The 15,327-nt window shown below is 46.7% G+C and overlaps 1 protein-coding gene across 1 annotated transcript in view; it reads left to right on the top strand.

Moving 5' to 3' along the window:
• Window positions 1-1,882: 1,882 nt before the first annotated feature.
• NUAK1 (NUAK family kinase 1) overlaps window positions 1,883-15,327 on the top strand; it is a 78,235-nt gene continuing 64,790 nt past the window's right edge. Inside the window, exon 1 of the mRNA XM_072655812.1 lies at window positions 1,883-2,434. Coding sequence (XP_072511913.1) covers window positions 2,093-2,434 — 342 coding nt within the window. The 5' untranslated portion in view covers window positions 1,883-2,092. The remainder of the gene's footprint in view (window positions 2,435-15,327) is intronic.

Here is a 15,327-nt window from a genome sequence, read left to right as displayed (position 1 = left end):
GCAAAAGACTCCAACAGGAGGCTCACTTCACAACACAGTTACACTTCCACGATCTTCAAAATTCTGGACAGTTTAGAGTCCTTTCTATCAGTTTTCTGCTTCTAATCACCTTTAGATACAGGGATCAGTCTGGATTTGAGATTTCACTGGCATGTAGCTCCCTATATCAAAATAGATCCTCATGTTAAGGGCAGCTTAATCATGATCTTACAGAGAAGGGGGAGGGGAAGGGGAGTTTATTAAGAGGTTAAGAGATTTGTCCAGGTTAGCACAGTCAGGATGCCTGGAACTTGAACCCACAACTTCCTGGTTAAGAGAAAGGCTCTCTGTCCCTTTAGTGAATTGGCTGCTACTACAAATTCAGCTAAGTCTCACTTTGCACTCCACATGGCTTCCTTCTCCCACAGCTAGCACCTTTTCTCCTTTCCTCTTCCCATTCTACAGGATTTAGGCCAGTTAAGGTACAGGGCTTTCTTCCCTGGGGATCTAGTTCCCATGGTTCCTCTGGGAAGGGTGTCCAGCCATTTGCAGTTGGCAGAAAGGAAACAATTTTTTTTCCTAATGGAGCCTAGGCTCCTGCTTTTGGCTGCAGGAACGTTTCAGCAGCCCCTGGACATTTTTGCTGATGCATGACGGTCCTCTCAGGCCCTGAGTCTGGAACATTGGCTTTAAGGCTTGCATCTATCTGCTCTGGCCACAACTGCAAACTGGGTGGTATCTATGCATGATTCTCGTTTGTATTCGTCCTGCCCCCGTGCAAAAAGGTCCTTACCAGCTGCTTCTATCTGGAAGCCTTCTAGGGCTTCCAACCCCAAACTGCCCAGAGGGGAGGAGGTAGGCCAAGGTCAGGGTCCTGCCCTGGACTTCTCTCCAGCCTCCGACCTACTTACCCCAGCCCTCCGCCTCCAGCTCCACCCTGCTGCAGGGAAAGGAGCCCGGGCTGGAGGGAAAGGGTCGCTTTGGGTCCCCCGAGCTCAATTCTCCAGCCAAGGTGGGGGTGGGGGGCTCCCAAGGCTGGGGTGCGCGGCCAAAGGCCGGGAAGGAGGGGATCGGGGAAGGTGGGGGGGGGGGGGAGGAGGCAGTGACTCACCTCCTGTAACAGTACACCCCTCTCACCCTCACTTTCCCCTTGCTGCCCAATCACCTCCCGGACTCCGGCCGCCGCTGCCCTCCCCTGTGCCAGCGCTGCATTTAAAGAAAAATGAAGGGGTGGTCCGGGGCCCCCAAGTCCTCCCGGCCCTCAGCCCCAGCACCGCAGTGACCGTGAAGGTGCGGGCTTGGAGCTACCCTTGCCAGCCCAGGCTGCGTCCACCCGCAGCGGGAGGAGGCCGGGAAGGCCCGGAGAGGAGCGCGGGGAGAGCAGCCGGTGCTGGGGTCTTGAGATTGGCCCTTCCGAGGCTTCAGCCCAGCCCTGCCGGCCGCGATCGCCTCGGCCCGGGGGAGGGGCTGCTTCCCCCTCCTCCTCCTTATCCTCCCTCAGTCTCCAGCCTCCTCTCTCCAGCTTCCTCGGCCCTCGCTGCACAAAGAGCGAGCTCAGACACGCAGCCCCCTCCCCTCCTCCTCTTCCTCCAAATCCCGGGGGTCTCGGGCCAGGCTCCGCGGTAGCCGCCGCCGCCGGCTGGCAGGCGGGGGAAGCCCCAGACGCGCCGGCCGCTCCTCCCAGCCAGTCCTGGGGGCCGGGGCCAGAGAGCCGCCCCGCCCCCCGCCCCGCCCCGCCAGCTCTCCCGGGAGGGGTCGGGGGCGCGGCGGCCGGCCAGCCCTCCCCCTGCTTCCCTCCCTCCGCCCTCCCCTTCACCAACCCCAGCGGCTCGGCTGCCCCCGCCGCCACCTCTGCCGAGCCTGGGCTGCGGGCGGGCGAGCGGCGGGTGCGGGCCGGGCTGGGGCGGGGCGGGGCGCGCGGGCTCCTCCAGATGTGCAGCAGCTGCAGCAGCAGCAGCAGCCACAGCACCGGCCGCAGCCTCCGCAGCCTTCAGTGACCGGGCGCGGGCCGGAGCTGGCTGGGGGGGCGCAGCTGGAACAGACCGAGACTGACCGGCCGGGGAGTCCCCGGGACCGTCCAGCCCAGCCCAGCCCACGCCTCCCTCTCTGGCTGATGGAGGGGGCTGCGCCTCCGCAGCTGGCCGGCCCCTCTCCGCCCCCGGGCTGCGGCTCCTCGGACCCTGGGTCCGGGGCTGCAGCGGCCGCGGCGCCCACGGGGACCTCAGCCCCGGCGGGCTCGGTGGCCAGCTCGGGCATCCTGGCGTCTGGGGCGGCCCCGGAGCTGAGGAAGCAGCCGCAGCCGCAGCAGACACAGCAGCAGCAGCAACAGCAGCATGGTGTGAAACGACACCATCACAAACACAACCTCAAACACCGTTACGAGCTGCAAGAGACCCTGGGCAAGGGCACCTACGGCAAAGTCAAGAGGGCCACCGAGAGGTTCTCCGGCAGAGTGGTAAGTGCAGCCCCCCTTTGACCTCTCTGCTTGGAGGGAGCTGGAGACCCAGGTGGAGTGGGTCTCTGTGTATTTGTGTGTCTGTTTGTGTTGGCGGGGTGGGGGGGAGGGGGAGACAGTCCTTATGAACTTCTCCCGGAGCCCCCTCCCCAAATCCCCCGCCCCTGGTCAACCACTGAAACAGACGATTCCAGTATCCATCCCTAAACACTTGTTACTTGTCTGCACATACTTGGGTGGGTAGGGGGGCGCGGGCATTGACCCCAGCTGCAAAGTGGCAGTTTTGATTGGAAAACACTTGAGTGCACTTGGGAATGGGGGTCGTGCGTTTGTATTCTCCGTCACGCACACTCATTCCGACCCAGCCGCAGGGATGGATACCTTAATGCTTCTCCAGACACGTATCTTCAGATCAGACACCGCTCGCCCCCCTCCACCTCCCCAAGCTACGGCAGCAGGAGGCACGCGAGCACACGCGGACCGTCTGTTCCAGCATCCACCCATACACTGTATGTGCACGCACCCACTTGGGCCCTGGGGCTGCATTCATTGCTCCTAAGAGGAGCGTGGCAGGCTTTTGGTGCAGCTGCTGGAAATGAGTATTGGTCTCAGCCAGCTAAGCAGGGACAGAGAACCTTGCATGGAAGGGGGCTGCTGACAGTTTCGCTTGCTTTGCGGGTAGGTAGGTGCCTGGGGAGAAACGCAGGTTTTCTGCATCTGCAGCCAGCCAGAGATTGTATTCCAGATTCCTTGCTCCAGTGCCCAGGGTGATCTGGCCCAGACTGACCATTGATTGCTTCTTAATGGTTGAGAGTGGGCAAAAGCTTTGATATCTCCGGTGAGTTTCTTCCGATCCTCCCTCCTCCCCGCTACGCTGTCATTTTAGTGCTGATTTCTGTCTCCATACTCCTTGGTCTTTGTGGAAAGTGACAGGCAGTTAGCTGCAGAGAGATGTTTATGTGGCAGAAAAGTCCCTGCATCTTTAAAGCAGATTAAAGACATTTTCATAGCTTGCAAATCAGAGCCAGAAACTAGTTAGGAACGTGTTTATGGAGTGATCTGGTGCCTGGTGAGGTTTAAATTTGTTGTTGTTTTTGTTGTTGTTGGGGGTAGGGGTGTGTTCTAAGACGGTTCTGATCTCTACAATGACCACAGGCAAAACAGGAAAAATAAATGTTCAGTGAAGTGGGATTGTTGATTTTTTTTTCCCTGAGTCTGCACACCCACAGTGATATGGAAAAAATGAGGTAACCATCTGGATACTAGCACAACACTAAAATGCCTTTAAGTATCTGGTATTTTCTGGTATTTCAGGTAAAAAATCTTTTTTGTTTTTGGAAGTGAGGGGATAGGACTGAAATATCTGGACAAATGCCTTCCTCTGTTTCACTAGGCTTGTGCTCTCCTATTCTGGGTGGGGGTTGGGGGTTCTAGCTGCTCTCAGGGGTCCCTAAAGGTGGAATGATGAGCTTTCCTTACTTTTGGGGAGGTAGCATATTGGATATTACATTCAGCTAAAGTGGCTGGCAGCCGCTGAGTGCACTTAGACTGAGTACTCTGGGTGTGTTCTGTGCCACACTAGTGCTGGAGAGGGCATTCAGCAAAACAGAAGGCTTGTGAAGATCCATCTTGAGCTTTAAGAGGGAATGCAGATTTGAAAAACATAAATTGGTTTCTTGGAGGGGATTTGATCTTAGCTCACCTCTCAGGCGAGGAAAAGCCTGTCTCTTTCCCCCTCCTCCAGCTGCAGGAGATCCTGAAAAAAAAACTGAACCAATTCTGAGTTTCAGCTGGCAACCTGGGCAGTGAGGGTAGTTAGATTTGGCTAGGATTGGAGATCTGCCCCTGGTGGTGGTGGTGGGGGAATTACTGGGGTGGGAGGGTGGCAGTGCTCAGACACTTTAGACTATCAGCTTTTTCACTCTGGGGATTTTTGTCCCTAGCTGAAAGTTAATGGTAATTCTCCTCCTGGCCATTATTTCTATTGGAGGAGAGTAAAGTGAAAGGGGTCTGCATCAATGAACTGCAGGCTTTCTTCATTTCTGTTTGTCTTTAGAGAGAAGCAGAGTATATTCGTGCTTCAGCCACCAGGGGGTGCACTGAGAACAGGGTTGGCCTTCCTCTGTTCCCAGTTGGTCAGGTACCAGGGCATCAAGGTCACTGTGCAACCCAAGCTGGGGATCCTGGCTAGTGGAGTTACTTCTTCTCAGTAGCTCGTAATCACTCAGATTTATTTAACGTCTTCAGTTTGTAAAGTGCTTTACTGTACAGAGAGTCATATGATGACTGGCATTTCTGTAGTGGATTGTTTTGCAAAATCTTTTAAATATATTTAAATGTCAGTTGAGCCCCTGAATAGGCATGGAAGAGGGAGGCACTATTGTTATCCCCATTTTACAGATGGGGAAACTGAGGCATACGGCGATTGATGTTATTTGCTCAGAGGTCATATCAGCAGGTAGCTGTCTGAGATAAGGTTTGAGCCCGGATCCTTATTCCTTAGAATTTGTTTATGAGGGAATAAGTAGTAGGATTGTTCGATTTCTCTTGGCTTGGTCCATACCTGTGATATCAGGGTCCTCTTCAAAAGGACAAAGAACAGCCTATCTAGCTATTCTTCTAGTCATTCATTCATTTATTTACATGTATATTCGTTCATTTAGCCATCTATCTATTTTATTCATTTATTTATATGTATATTTATTATTCATTTATTAATTTACATATTTATTCACCTACTTATTCTTTTATTAATTTACTTATATGTATATTCATTCTTTTAATTTTTATGTATATTCATTCATTCATGTATTTATTTTTTATTCATTCATTTATTAATATGTACATTCATTCATTCATCTCTCTATCTCTCTATCTGTATCTGTCTATCTATCGGGAAATCCCCATATGGAGGAACCCATAGGGTCAAGGCTGAACAGCTACTGTCCTACAACTTAGAATGTTCTCAGGTTAGTTGCCTGGAGCTTGAGAAATGACTTACCTTGCCCAGAGTTGGCTAGCCAGTCTAGCCCTCTGAGGTGGGACTTGACCCCATCCTGACTCTTAAGATCTACCACCTGAAGCTTCCTTTCTGTGCATACTCAAGTATTATCCTCTCCATTTAATGGATGATGAAACTGAAGGGTGGTGACTTGTCCAAAGTCCCACAGCTACCTAATAGATGAGATGAAATTTGAACCCAAACCTCTTGAGTGCAGATCCAGCTTTTTTTCCAACTGCCCCTGGTGACAGTCCAGCTCCGGAGTGGAGAGGCAACCCCTCTAATCTGGACTGCTGAATTTCTATATCAGGTCTTCCCTTTTCCTTATTTAGTTGTGGGGGGGGCGGGGGAGAGGCTTGTTTCTCCATACAGTGAAAATTAGAGCAGAATTAGCCAGAAGCAGCCATTGGCAGTACAAATATTGAATGAAGAGGCCAAGCTGGGCCAAGTAGAAACCTGGATTGGTAGTGGAAGTTGGAGGAATTCCCATGGTGATGTGTGTCTTTACTGTGAACTGGTGGATTTCCCAGTTTGGTCTGCTGTGTTTTGATTCACATCCTCTTTGGGAGATTAGAGCTGAGATACCATCCATTAGTATTTTCTCCTTCCGCCATGATGGGATTTGAAGTCAGAGCTTGGATCTCACCATTGCCAGAGGGATGATTAGGTGAGATGCTAGGAAGGTAGTACCCAAGTAAAAAGGAGGTTGACTCACTGACTCAATTATTACATAGGGTTGGAAGGGATCTGAGAAGCCATCTATTCCAAACTAGCCCCACCCTTTTCTTCATGTGATCATTGAAATGGAAACTATGTAATACAACCTCATCACTTTACAGGTGAGCCCTAGGGACATGCAATGACATGCCATGGCCAACATCACTGAGGGAGAAAGGAACTGGGATTTGACTCTCTTACACCAGAGATAGACTCCAGTATACCTTGAGTCTGAATAGTCCATCTAGTAAGGTCTTTATCAAAAGCCAAAGGTAGTCCTCCTTGATCTCATGTCACTAACTCCTTCCCCACTGCCTGCCTTCTACAATTCAAGTCATTTAAATGGTGCAATTATTAAGTACCTATTACTTACTATGTGCTAGGTGCTGGGAATACAAACAGTTCTCTGCCCTCAGTGAATTTTATTTTCCCTTTTCTAATGTACTTATCAGGTTATATTGTATCTACTGCAGAGGATGGAGAATGAGCCTTGGTTGAGGGAGACCTGAGTTCCACATCTCACCTCTAGTTGTAGAAGTCATGCAACTTCTGAGTGCCTCCCCCAAATAACTTTCTGAATCCAGTTCCTTCTCTGGACCTTCGTGTTTTGCTCTGTAAAATGGACTCTTTTCTACCTCTTGGGTTCTATGCAAAGTAGGATGATACAGGATGCAGTACCCTTCCTCTTACCCCTAAATGTATAGTGCTGATGATAATTCTTTCCATTTATTCATTGGTGAATTAAAAAAGGAAGGAGAAAAAATAGTTACCAGAATATATAAGCAAGGACAAACCACTTATCACTTGGTGGGTAACAACTATCTGGGCCTGGAGTCAGGAAGACCTGAGTTCAAATCCAGCCTCAGACATGGACTGACTTATGTGACCCTTGGGCAAGTCACTTCATTTCTGTCTGCCTCCATTTTCTATCTATAAAATGGGGATAATAAAAGCACTTACCTCCCAGGATGATTATGAAGATTAAATAATATTTGTCAAAGAATTTGCAAATTCTAATGCATTCCACAATTATTACTTGGTAATTTTGACTCTTTCTGGGTGGATTTTTCACCTTGTTTGGTGCCTCATTCTGACAGTTTGGAGGCGAGCCATTGATTATAGCTCATGTTTCTCTAATAGTTTGAAGGTTAATAGTAGTTGGTGTTTCTATGATGCTCTAAAATGGGCAAAGCATTTTGCAAACATGGTCTCATTTGGGTCTCACAGCACAGCCTTGGGAGGTAGTTGCTTATTATCCCCATTTTGTAGGTAAACAAGACTTTGAGAGCTCAGGAGGCCTGGGTTTAAATCCTACTCTAGGTCTCTGCTAGCTGGGACCAGGAACAATGGCATTTTGTAGAGCATTGTCAAACTTGCAACGTACTTTACAAATGTTCTCTTGCTTGATTCTCACAACCTTGGGAGGTAGGTGCTGTAATTCCCTCATTTTACAGATGAAGAAACTGAGGCACAGAGAGGGCAAAAGTGACTTACCCAGGGTCACACAGATCAGTCAGTGTCCAATGTGGGATTTGGAACCCTAGTTTTTCTGAATTCTAAGTGTCATGATTGTTCAAAAGAACCCTCTGAGGAACTCTGTGCAAGTATTATTATTAATCATAATATTATTTCAATTCAGCAACCATTTTTAAGTGCCTACTCTGTGCCAGGCTCTGGTGGTTATAAAGTCAAAAATAAAAAAATCCCTACCCTCAGGGAGCTTATGTTCTGCGTTTAGAGAGTATAGAACTTGCCAGGGTCTTTCTGTGTACTATCTTGTTTGAGATCTACCCTGTGTGGTAGGTCCTATTATTATCTCCGTTTTATAGATGAGGAAACTGAGACAGAGCAAGCCTAAGTGACTTGCCCAGGGTCACACAGCCAGTAAGTGTCTGAAGCTGGATTTGAACTAAGATCTTCCTGACTCCAGGCCTGACTCTCTATTCACTGAGGCACCTGGCTGCCCCTGATCTGTCTCACTTCAATTGCAGACCTGGCTTTACTATCTTAACCTCAGGTCCTTATGAAAAATGGAGATCAGTGTATTACAATACCCATTTTATAGATAAGGAGACTGACTGAGCCTGTAGAGCCAATCACATGCTCACCTAGTAAGTGTCTGAACCAGGACTGTAATCTGGTCATCCTACCCTACCACCTTTTCCTGTTGCCTCTCCCGTTGGTGGGACTGGAGCTTTCTTCCTTGGACTTCAGCAAATAATTAAGAACATGCCCAATTGCCCAACATGCCCAATCTCACTAGTAAGGTGAGATCACAGGAAACCATGAAAGGAAGCTTTAGTCCCTCAACGGATCCTGGGGCATTTCTGGCTTCCTGGGGTGTGTTGCAAAACTTTTGTTTTGAAAGTGTGCTGGTCCACATGACACAATTCAGGTGCCTGCCCTCTGTGTTGATTTGCCCTACTGTAACCTTGGAGTAGAACCTCAGTGGTATCCCATACAAGTCAATTCCATGGAGGAGGGCATCATGACAGAGAGCCAAGTTCTGATTCCAGGCTGAACCTCATTATCTCTTGCTTTGGGCATCACCTGCTCTGGGAGGCATCAGGAATACAGCAAGGGAGCCAGACCAAACCTGGATTATCTCTGGGGATCTCTAGTGTAGCCATTTTGGAGTTGGTTGGTTGCTTGAAGTCCTGGATACTTTCTGGGCAAGGGGAGCCTTCTTCTGACCAAAAATGGGTATTTATAGCACTGGCAAACAGTTATTCATATCTTAGGGTCAGAAAAATAAAAATCTGGGAGGTTAATTTGTTAGTTGGAGCATTTGTGGAGGGAAGAACCTGTGAGGATGACCCTGGAAGCCAGTCGGGAAACGGTTGGCTGCCATCAGTATTGATGGACAAGCACTGGCATGTTGTTGTTGTTTTAACAGCTGCAAGGGATCTTAGACATCCTATGGTCTGACTATGTCCAGTACCAGATTAGGAAGTTGAGGCTAGGGAAGGGAAGCAATTTGTGCAAGAGCAGTAGAGCTAGTAGGACTGGATCACCTGACATCTAATTCATTTATACTTTGAACCATGCATTCCAGCCAAACAGATCTGCTGTGTGCTATGCAGTTATAAAACTATGGTGCATAAAAGCTATGTTGCCCATTTTACAGATGAGAAGATTGAGGCTCATAGGAGTGAGAGGGTGTTGTTGGCAAGGAAACTGGTGAACTCAGGGAGGTGTGAGTTACTATACCCACCACACCCACCCACCCTGTGAGGGTTACCAGACAAGACTGTAAGCCAGGAAGCTGTGGTATAGACAAAGGAAAATTTGGGTTCACTTTATCCTTGGGCAAATGATCTGGGGCCAGTTGTGGGTCCTTTGGCCCTTTGGAGTAATCACAAAAGTAGTTTTTAGGACTTTGGTGGGAAGGTCCTGAGACTCCAGGGAACCTTCTTTCCTATGACTTTTATCTTTCTGACCTGCCTTTACCTGTGGGTATTAGAATATGTCTTTTTTTTGGCTAGGTAATGGGATTAAGTGACTTGTCCAGGGTCTCAGGTGTCAAGTAAGTGTCAAGTGTCTGAGGCCAGATTTGAACTCAGGTTCTCCTCCTGACTTCAGGGCCAGTGCTATATACACTGCACCATGTAGCTGCCCCTAGAATATGTTTTTAGTGAAAGGATTGTTTATTCAAACTCTTGGGCTCTGGGTAGGTGATACATTTCACCAAATGTAGAACTACAACCAGCACAGAGAGCCTGGTTCTGAATCCTGGTTCTCCTTTGTTTCTTGGCTACTTGGAACACTGGACCTTCCTGGGTCTTAGTATCTTCACAGTTATCTGGGATTTCACCCTTGTTAGGAACTCCTATAATGAAAACTCCCTCCATAAATGCAGATGTCTACCTGCACTGTCATGGTGCTTGGCCATGCTGACAAATTCAATGACCTCATAGGAGCATAGATTAATTCGGCCCTTTTCATTTTAAAGACATGTAAACTGAGGCCCAGTTGAGGGTAGTCACCTGGGCTGAAGTCACATAGAACCACCCATGTTTTCCAATTCAAAATCAAAGCACTTTTTCGTTGTGCCAACCTGATGTGGCTAAGACCATGCAGTTGATAATGTATCAAAGACTAGAATATTCAGACTTGAATTCAGGTCTTCCTGAACTCTCATAGCAAATGTCAGTAACATTGGGTTTGGAGTTAAAGGACCCGAGTTTGGATCATGGGTTTTATTCCCTCTGAATAAATATCTCAGGTATCTTCTAGTACAACCCATTCATTTTACAGATGAGGAAACTGAGGTGCAGATAGTTAACCTCAGTTTCCCTGTGTATAAAATGAGTGGGTTGAACTAGATGCCTTTTCTAACTCCAAATGTATAATCAAGGATGGAACGAAATAAACATTTATTAAGCACTTATTGTGTTCCTGACACAAGCAGCAAGCATTTATTGAACGTTATACTTTGTTAGACACTGGAGAAGCAAGAGGAAAACAAACTTCCCTGTAGGCATGGAACATTGATTCCATTGGGGAAGACAAAATGTACATAATATATGCCCCCCCCCCCAATAAATGCAAATTAATTGTTTTGTGGAAAGTACTAGCTGTGGGTGGGGGTATAAAACTGATAGGCTAGTAGGTGGCTTACTGGATTGAGTGCTGGAGTGAGTTGGGAAGACCAGAATTTAAATATTGCTCCAGACTCTTACAAGCTGCATGACCCTGGGCAAGTCACTTAACCTTGAGCAGTCTCTGTTTCCTCCTCTGTAAAACAGGAATAATAACAGCCCGGAGCTCACAGGGTTGTTTTGAGAATCAAATGAGATATTTGGAAAGGGTTTTGCAAACCATGTAAATGCTAGCTGCTGCAGAATGATTGGCTTTTAGCCTTGTTATATGGAGTTCATTAGGAATTCAAGGCATGCCCTAGGAGACCTGGCTTCAAATCCTACCTTTACCACTTTTGTTATGTTGTTATTATCAATATTATCACTACTGTTGTTACATCACCTGAGTTTTGAAAGAATCAAGTGATTCTAAGAGGTGGAGATGGAGAAGATTTAATTACAGACCTGGTGATATCATGAGTAAGCCATAGTAGACCCCTTGAAGGAAGGGAGTTTGGGGTTTTAAATTCTTGTCTCTGTATGCCCAGCGCATAGTAGGTGTTTTAACGAATATTTGTAGAATTGCATTGAATTAAATATGGTTGAAGAACTAAGCCAGGCATGGAAAACATGACTAGATACAAGCTAAAGTCTGCGAAGGCAGGCTGACCACTCCATGGCCTGCGCTCTCCAGCTTTTACATTCGATGACCCCAGCGGCTACAAAGACAAGATCAGGAAGAACTTCCTTCAGTAGCATTGGTTTGTTTCCTGATCTCTGAGGCCCCTCTCCAGCAGACACGGTGACCCTCATTTCTTCTACCCACATGAAAGTCTGAAAGCATGTGGGAGCTATGATTTAAGTATCTGCTCTGAAATAGAACAGATTTATCATCGGCCGGCTCAGACAACGGGGAACATTGTATGAATTAGGAGATCCCAGGCCATTGAATGCTAGGGGGCTGGGCCAGATGATGCACCACCCGTGCATAGAGTCTGGCCATATTGGTAAAGTATCCTGGAAATTTACCAGGGACACCAGATGTTTAATTCATGTAGAACCCCGCAGGAAGCTTTGACTGAATGTTAAAGCTGGGGATGGTGTGTGCATGTGGGGGTGTTGTTGAAGCATCTACTTATCCTCTTCATAGTCTTTACTGAAGCAAAAAAGTGAGCTTTCCTTTTCATTACAGTCTGCATGCAGAGTGTTATCTGTACAACCAGAGACTCACTATTGTTGTTCAGTTGTTTCAGTCCTGTCCAAGACTCTTTTGGGGGGTTTCTTGGCAAAGATTCTAGAGTGATTTGCCACTTTCTTCTTCAGCTTATTTTAGAGATAAGAAAACTGAGGCAAACAGAGATAAATGATTGACCCAGGGTCACCTAGCTAAAAAGTGTCTGAGACTGGATTTGAACTCAGGAAGATGAATTCTCCTGAATCTAGGCATGGCACTGTATGTGCTATGGTGCCATCCTGCTGTCTTATATTAGGAGACACCTAGGGTTATTCTCCCCCTAACAGTTAATGGCTATGTGACCCTGGACAGGTGTCTGAACTTCTGGGAGATGTTAGTACATGTCCTTGTAGGCTTGTGAGGATTAGATGAGGGGATGTAGGTAAATCTTGAAGATGTTATAAGTAAGGAACAGCTATTTTGTTTTTACATATGCTTTATCTATAGTACTATTTTGTATAATGTATTTATATGTTATACCTATATATTTCACATGATATGTTTATATATTATATTCTATAATATAGAATATCATTGGATTATAGATTTATAAGTGCAAGGTCTCTGAAAGATGATCTGGTCCAGTAGTCTCCTTTCATAGAGATTTAAGGGACTTGTTCCAAATCCTGAAGTTTTCAGTAGCCAGGACAGGATTCAACCTCGTTCCTCAGGCTCTATATGGAGTTGGAAAGAGTGCTGGATTTAGAGCCAGAAGACCTTATAGAATGTTAGAATAGGGGATGTCAGAAGTGGGAGGGGCTTGAGCTAGGTGGCAGAGTGGATAGAGAGATAAGACTCAACTTCCTGAGTTCAAATCTGGCCTCAGACATTTACTAGCTGTGTGACCCTGGGGAAGTCGCTTCACTCTCTTTGCCTCAGTTTTCTATCTGTAAAATGGGCCAAAGAAGGAACTAGAAAACCACTCCAATATCTTTGCCAAGAAAACCCTCAAAATGGGGTTATGAAGAGTCAGACATGACTGAGCAACAACAGCCAATTTCTTCATTTTATTGATGAGGAAATTGAGGGAAGTGCCTTTAATAAGTGATTTATTTGTGTCCGGTACTTCTAGAGAAGCCTAAGAAAGGGACCCTGTCCTCCAGGTCCTTATAATCTGGTTGGAGAGAGGAGACCCTGAATCCCCATAAAGCCATTTTGAGAACCCTGGAGGAGGGTATAGAATTCCTTGCTGAATGCGATAAAGCTTTAGGAGATTCAGGACAGGGGAGCTCAGGGTAGGCTCTAATAATGGTTAAGGAATGATAATCCCCCTCCCCCAAACACTCCTATTAGTCCCTCCCTCCCATCCTCAGCAGCATCCCTGCCACCACTGCCAGACAGCTGTTTCCAGTGCTATCTTCCTTGAAGTATGAGGACAACTCTCCAAGGCGGGAGGGCGGAAGGCCCCTCTCATCTTGTCCATATGCCCCGCAGCCAACAGCCACCCCCACCAGCAGATTATTTTTGGATCCCTGGGACACCTTCTCCACTACTCTCAACCCCCTGAAGACTCCAGCCCCTCTCCTGGGAATGGCCTATATGTATCCGGGTAGCAGATGGAAGTCTGAGATGCAAAAAACCTGCAACGTTTGATCCAGAGGCAAGAGCACTGATTCTGATGATGTCTGGCTAAGTTCAAATCTTGTCTGAAAAGACCATCTCCCTTGACCTCTTTAGAACCTTGGTTTCCCCATCTGTAAAGTGAGAGGGTTGGGCTGGATGGCCTTCTAGTGCTAGACCTACTATCCTGTAGTTCCAAGCCTTCCCTGTACCTCAGTTTACCCATTTGTAAAAATAAGGGGGTTGTGCCAGATGGCCCCTGAAGTCCTTTCAGTCCTAAATCTATGATTCGCCTCTGATCCAAATCCCAAATCACATGGTCCTTAGACCCAATCATTGGCAAAGATAGGTGAAAGAGAATGGGGTGGATAATTGTCTGGGGGAAGAAGGACCTGTTCTGTTGAAATACAAGACTTCGTTCTGAGTGTTCAGTTCAATGAGTGAATTCCACAATTATTTCTTAAACTCCTGCTCTGGAGCAGGGACCATGCTAGATATAAAAAGAGTCCCTGGCCCCAGAGGACTTCCTGAGGGGATAGAGTTTATGCATCAAGGCTATACAGAGGAAGTCAAAGAGAAAGAAAATACCAGCCACTGCTGGGAATCATGGAAAGCCTTATGGAAAAAGTGGTACTTGGGGGATATGTTTTGAGAGACAGAGGTGAGGAAGGGAGCTCATTCCAGGTCTGAGGGTGAGCTTATACAAAGGCATGGTGGTAAGAGATTACAATATAAGTAAGATATGGAAGGGAGAGGAGGGATAGGGATTAACTTGTGATTTTTTTTTTTTTTTTTTTTTTTGCTGTAGAAGACTAAACTCCTTGGTTGGAGAAACCAGGTCACCATCTTCTCTGACTTATAGTTGTTTGGGGACACAAGGAGGGACGTTTGTCCCAAGCTAGCATGTATCAAGGGCAGGACTCGGACCCAGAGCTTGCTGGACCTGAGGCCAGCTCTCTATTCATAAGTCTCAGTATGGGAGAATATTATTACAACCAGAGTGGGAAGTTCATTAGGACCCAGATTGGGGAAGGTTTTAAGTGCTAGGTTGGGGGGATGGTGATGCTATTATGCCCAATTCCCAGGTCCTCCCATTGTTCCAGCCTCAGGTTACAGAAGGAGTCATTTTGGTAGGTATTGGAGGTGAGGGCTGAACTGAGCTTTTCCAGTTTCAGTGCATGGAGTTTTTCATTCTTTACCAAAGAGACAGTTAATCCTTAGATGGCTGCCTGTTGCAAGAATCTATTGCTACAGTCCTTTCAGACCTGAGATTCTATACTCTATCCTGAGTCCCTTGGACATCACTCTAATCCATTTGACAGTGAGAATGAGAGTCATTCATGACTCACCTGGGCCTTTTTTCCAATAACATATAGTAGGCACTTAAAAAATTCTTTTTGACATCCCACCATCTTATCTTTTTTATTGACAAATTCATTGAGAAATTGGAACTTTTTCATGATAAACTAGAGTATGAAATTCATTTGCTTTTTAGATGATTGCAGCTTTTAAAAAATGAAAACATTAAATATTAATTATGGTAATTCTGGATGCATAACTCCAAATTGCTTTCCAGAGGGACTGGACCAAGTCACAGCTCTACCAACAGTGTACTCTTGCCTATTTTCTTTTAAAAATATTTCATTCTTTTACTTTTTTATTTTTCTCTCTCCTACCTCTTTCCACCTTCTGAAAAAGAAAGAGAAGAAAGGAATTAAAAATTAAAATGAAAAAAAAAATTAAAATGATAGAGTTTTCCTATCATACAAGTGGAGACAAGCAAAACTTCATTCCAAATTGG

This window comes from Notamacropus eugenii, chromosome 3, assembly GCF_028372415.1.
Source record: "Notamacropus eugenii isolate mMacEug1 chromosome 3, mMacEug1.pri_v2, whole genome shotgun sequence".
Lineage (NCBI taxonomy): Eukaryota > Metazoa > Chordata > Mammalia > Diprotodontia > Macropodidae > Notamacropus > Notamacropus eugenii.
Note: the sequence above shows the minus strand (reverse complement) of the source record. Positions and strands in the feature narration are given on the sequence as shown.